Source organism: Chenopodium album, chromosome 2 (assembly GCF_948465745.1).
Source record: "Chenopodium album chromosome 2, dcCheAlbu1.1, whole genome shotgun sequence".
NCBI lineage: Eukaryota > Viridiplantae > Streptophyta > Magnoliopsida > Caryophyllales > Amaranthaceae > Chenopodium > Chenopodium album.
In genome coordinates this window covers 65,971,939-65,977,666 of record NC_137835.1, presented here as the reverse complement: position 1 = coordinate 65,977,666, position 5,728 = coordinate 65,971,939, and the positions used below count along the sequence as shown (strand labels likewise).

Below are 5,728 nucleotides of genomic sequence, written 5' to 3'. Positions count from 1 at the left end.
TCCAGAAATACAAATACTCCTTCCCTCTCTAACTCGATCTAAAACATCTTCGGGCTCTAACTCGATTTAACTTATTTTGTGAAACAATCGCCTTTAGAACATAATAAAACAGTGGGAGCACTTCACAATTTAATCACAATATTAAATCAAATAGATCAATATTAAACAGAAAAATAAAAACAAAATCATATAATTATAAAATTAAAAAAAAATTAAAAACTGGCATTGATATTTCTGCAAAACCTTTAAAAACAAAAAACTGTACATACAAGATCAAGATCAGTAAACAACTCCAGTTAACTTCCATTTTTTTTTTTTAATTTTTTTTTCTTTTTATTATTAATCAACGTCCTAAACATAAGGCAGCTTTAGTATCCAACCGCCATGCAAATCCACCACCGTCCATTCTCCAAGCATCACACGGCACCGTCAACGAATGTCCACCGTTGATCATCCCTTGCTTCCCATACCCCACCACTTTTACCCTACACGTGAACGCAGGGAATAAATTCACCGGCGGTAACTCTACTTTCTCTCTCATCCCTAACTTCACCATTACTACCTTCTCCTTCCCCCACGTGTCGTCATCTCCCGATACCATCCTTTTATAAGCGCGATTTGTCCAACACACTCGGTTCCACGCGTCGGATATAAACCCTGGACACGTGTCCCCATCTAAGCGTCCCCTCCTCTCCTCATCCGTTCTCCCGAGACTGTTCCCGTCCATCCACGTGTCGGTCACTCCTTCAACTATCACGCTTGAAGTAACCGCATCTACCGCCGTTTGATTGTTATTCTGATCCGACGGTCCGAAACACAGCCACATCGGTTCCGGCGACTTAGCGTGACCCACTTGATGGATTTTCTCCTTCCTTGGGCTTAGATCAGGTGTTTCAGGCAACAGTGGTAGCGTTACTTTATAACCGTTGGGTGAAACAACATCTGATAATTTCTTAACATTATTATTGTTATTATTTTTACTAATATCTTCAGGAGAACGTGATTTTGTTCTCCTCTTACCACCACCGCTTACGGCAGCACCACCTCGCTTCTTCCCTTTGCGACCATCTTCCTTCTTGTCGGCAGTGGTAGTAGTTGTGTTGGTGGACCCATTAGGGATCGGCTTCGGAGCGATGGGTCGAAAGCGGAGCATGATACGGCCCATTTTGGACTCATCATATGGGTTGTAGTAGTTGTGATGAGTAGGGCCATGATGGTGGCCGTATCTTGCAATGCAACACCCTCCTCCACCTGATACTCTCCCCTCCATTAATTTTTTTCTTTTTTTTTTTTTTTTAATTTCTCAAAAAATGAAAAGTGGTTTTGGTTTTGGGTTTGATGGTGTGGAATGAAGAATAATGAATGAAGACACAGAGTGAGGAGAAGCAAAGAGGTGAATTTATAAGAGGAAGGAAAGAAGACACGTGTGAGAAAGTAGGGGTACGTGTGTGTACTGTAGGTAACAAAGGTTTACCAGCCAAACCCATCGTTGGTATGCATGATTGGGCCTTCTTTTTTTGACGGACTTTAATTTTTAAAATCTGGCATGTGTTACCAGTTTAGTAAACCTAACTTTTCATGGTATACAAGATTACGGGTGTTGCACTGTTGCCATCCCATGTATACGTATTTCGTATTCGTATCATTCATCATGCACCTTATTCCTTCTACGGCTAACTATACAATATAACCTACCCATGCATGCACAACTTGGATGTATGGTATTCATTCATTTATCATTCCTCTCTATTCAAAGGGTTTTTACTCGCTTGAATTGACTTGTAAGATGTTTTAATTTGATAAAGTATATTCTGTGTATACCTTATAAAAATACGTAGTAGTAATCATGTAGAACATAACCAATGTATGTAAGCCGTTTGTTTCAAATATAATACTCATTTCTCCACAAAAATTTCTCCATCTTTCACATCCCTTAGATCGAGTATGTATTTGTTAAAAATCTAACATTGCATTAACTTATGAGATACAATACAAATGATTTGTTTAAAAAATACTATGAATAAAATTTCTTAAAATAATTTAACAAATTTAATTAAAATTATCACTAGATCTTTCTAAAATTAACTTATTGAAAATATGTAGTATTTTGTTTATTACATACACTGTAAAATATATAGCTAACCATTAACAGTTTTATTCCAAGTACTACTTTTGTACACAATCCAATAGTCAAATAAACCACTCATGAAAACAACTAAATCAAACTAGTTAATATAACCATTTATATCAATAACCTAATCAGCAACCAACAAATTACTAAATATATAGGGACTAATATAAATGAGTAATCATCTCTCAATATAATTAACTATTTCAGTAAATCAATCTGAAAATATGATCCAACAATGATTCAAAAACATTGAAATTGTCAATAGAATTGAGTAAATAAATACTACATACTATTAATTTTATACTTGAAAGTCCAATAAATATAGAGTTTAAGCGTGATTAATATGAAATCCAAGAATACAATATGTATGTTACGAACTGTAGAATTTTCAATTTACGTGTATATATATACACACGTGGTTCGATCAGATCAGATCAGATCAACATGATATGCATGACTATGTCCACATGGCATGGGATGATATTTACTAACTAGCTTTCATGGATGATAATAAAAGAACTATCTCACAAAGAGTTATATCTTGGCTAGAATATATAGTCTAGGATTAAAAGCACTATAAATACTTCTAATTGTCCACTCAATATAATATTATAATGTAAGGGAACTCTAAATAATTCCCCAAGGAATAGTAAATTAATAACATTAGTAGCCTTCATAAGCTTAACCAAAATTTGAAAACATTCCATAAAGTATGATATGCTTCAAATTAAAGGATTAACAAACACCTTCACTCGACTAGGCACGGGTGTTGTTGAGCACTTGTTAGCAAATTTTCATTAGCTTTGGATGGTTTGCGTTCTTAATTAATGGTCTAGATCTAATTTCTCCTTTCCTTTTGAAAATGAATAAGTGATCAATCGTTATAAAGCTCTTGAAACAAGTTGTAAAAGGTGACAGATACATACATTTGAAATCAACCCTTTATTTTGCTATTTCACTAGCTAGATTCCAAGTCACAAATAACAATATGTGTTAGAGATCTGATATATTTTCCGATATATCATATCTCTAACAATATGTAAGCCTGTTTTGATGGAATTACAGTAGTTTTTATGTATAAAGTATTTGTAAATAAAAGAAAGAGAGAATCTAACATACTTTTTGTTGTTTTCTTATTGAAACTTAACTATATATCATTTGATATTTTCAATAGTAACTACATATGTAACACACTAGTTAATGGAGTATTCTGTATACAATAATACTCGTAGTTTATGATACTCGTATTTAATACTGATAGCATTATTAAGAGGAGATTATACACAGTAAAACTTTGGTAATATTAGTGTATTAGAAATAAGTAACGTCGTCCAACATAATTGGATAAATTAAGGAGTGTATCTTAGATTCTGAAAAAGAACACAAGAACGAAGACCAATGAAAAAAAAGGGGCAAAGATAACAACCAATGAGAAGTGGGGGAGTGTCCATGGAAGAAGGTGGATGCGACACGTATGAGGTGAACTCACTGCATGTTAATGTATTGTTGGTTGCGAAACATGACGTGTTATTGCACAAGATGCTTCCTTGGGTTTCCAGAACACTGACACGTGCTTGTATACTATCTTAGCTTTGCCTTTTCATTTCGACATTTTGCAGCTGATTGGTGCCTCCTCAAAATAATTCTACTTCTAGTTTATTCCAATTATTATTCCAACTCAAAATTTATACTTGGCGTCTTCGGACAGTTATTTTTTTTTTTTTTTTTTTTTTATAATTTTTTTTTTAATTTGGGTGGATGAAGAGAATGCCCTATTGTCCTATCAAACTTTTGCAAATAATAATCCGAATTACTACCTCCGTTACATATTATTTGCAACGATTTAACATAAAGTAGAGAGGGAAAATGTCTAATCTTAGTGACGCTGGAGCCCACTTTATAACTTCCTGCTGCTGCCTTCTTGGTGAATAAGGAGAGTTTAGTTCCAAGAGACCAAAGATCAATTATTGATGCAAGCATTTTATTATTATTATTATTATTATTATTATTATTATTATTATTATTATTATCCCTTTCCATTTTTTGTTAAAAATTACCCCATATATTTGCATTTTACTATTATTATTTTTTAATCTATAAGATAGTATTCCTTCCCTAATTGTAATTGTAGATTTGCTTTTTATTATGAAAAGTGCATTTAATTATGTAATGTTCAAAATCTTGGTAATACAATGTTGACTTTTTTTTACTAAGTAACCCGTATTTTATTTTGGATTGTTTTCTTAAATTGTCAAACTTTAACTATTTAAATATTTGTGTGTTACACTATTTTTTTTTCAAATAAAGTGATGTCCTTTTGTCCCCCGATTGAAAAAACCTGGCTCCGTCACTATCGAGTGGAGCAATATTCACAAGATGGATTAGACAAAGGATTCACCAAACGCATTAACTACTGTAGGAAAACAAATTTGAGACATTGGTGATGACCACCTATATATTCCCTTCCATATATGGTTTTCTCAACTATTTTTATCTTCTCATCTAGTTCATGCATGTTTGAATATACCATTAGATGGCTTTCGCATTTGGCTGACATTTGTCTCAAGTTACTCCTTACCTACACATATACAATTATACAAACATAAAGAAGTTATAAAAATCACGGGGTACGTAGGCTGACAACTATGAAAATTGCATTGCCTAACCAAGAGAATTGCATTATATCTTATCATGTATGGAGTATATCTTATATCTTATTATGTCAAACAAAAAAAAAAAAAGAAAAAAAAAATTATATACTCTTTATATATTTAAAACAGTACTTATAAAAATTATTATAATGTAATCACAAATTCACAATAATAAATGTAAAAAAGATGTGCAAAACTATGGGCTTTGTGGTCCACACCCTTAAATACTCGATTATCTATGCATTAATACATTAAATTAAGTTTGTTATAGTATTGTTTAAGTCTGTCCTCAATTGATATGTGTATATTGGGCTTGAATTGAAAAAAAAAAAAAAAAAAAAAAAAAAATCTTCATTAAATCTGTTGAATCTTGTCTCTATGAATAAAAATTATAAAAAAAAATCTATTCAATGTTGTGTGGACACATTTGTATGTGATATTTAATTTACCACTCTCTCCGTTTTTAATTAAAAGTCTCACTTGCTAAATGTGTATTGTGTGAATAAAAGAACATGAAAGTGAGATTTGATAGAAGAAAGCCGAGAAAGGTAAATCAAAATTGAGAATGATATAGCAGGAATTTTATTCTTGTCAAAAAAAAAAAAATTGGAATTTTATTACTTTAATAACCATATTTCTTAATTATTGCCACTAGATATAGTTAGAATAAGAATTATTCTAAATTATTCAATGTGATAATTTTAAATATCAATTATGCATTAGATTATAAATTACCTTTATTGAATTTTTTTTTTTACTGTTAAATGTATAGACTTTCTATATATTAGACTATATTTTATATTTCATAATTTACACAAATTTTCATATGTGGCCGGGGTTACTCAGTCGGCTTGTTCTCTTCAGCTCAATTTCAGTTCAGCTCCAATCATTTCAGTTCAGTTCCGTTTAGTTCAATATTTCCTTCTCTTATGAAGAATTTATTTCA

General features: G+C 31.9%; 1 protein-coding gene across 1 annotated transcript; it reads right to left on the bottom strand.

The window, feature by feature from the left end:
* Positions 1–343: 343 nt before the first annotated feature.
* Positions 344–1,270, bottom strand: LOC145574519 (uncharacterized). The gene has a single exon (XM_081632333.1). The coding sequence runs from the start codon at positions 1,268–1,270 to the stop codon at positions 344–346; it is 927 nt and encodes a 308-aa protein (XP_081488459.1).
* Positions 1,271–5,728: the final 4,458 nt, after the last annotated feature.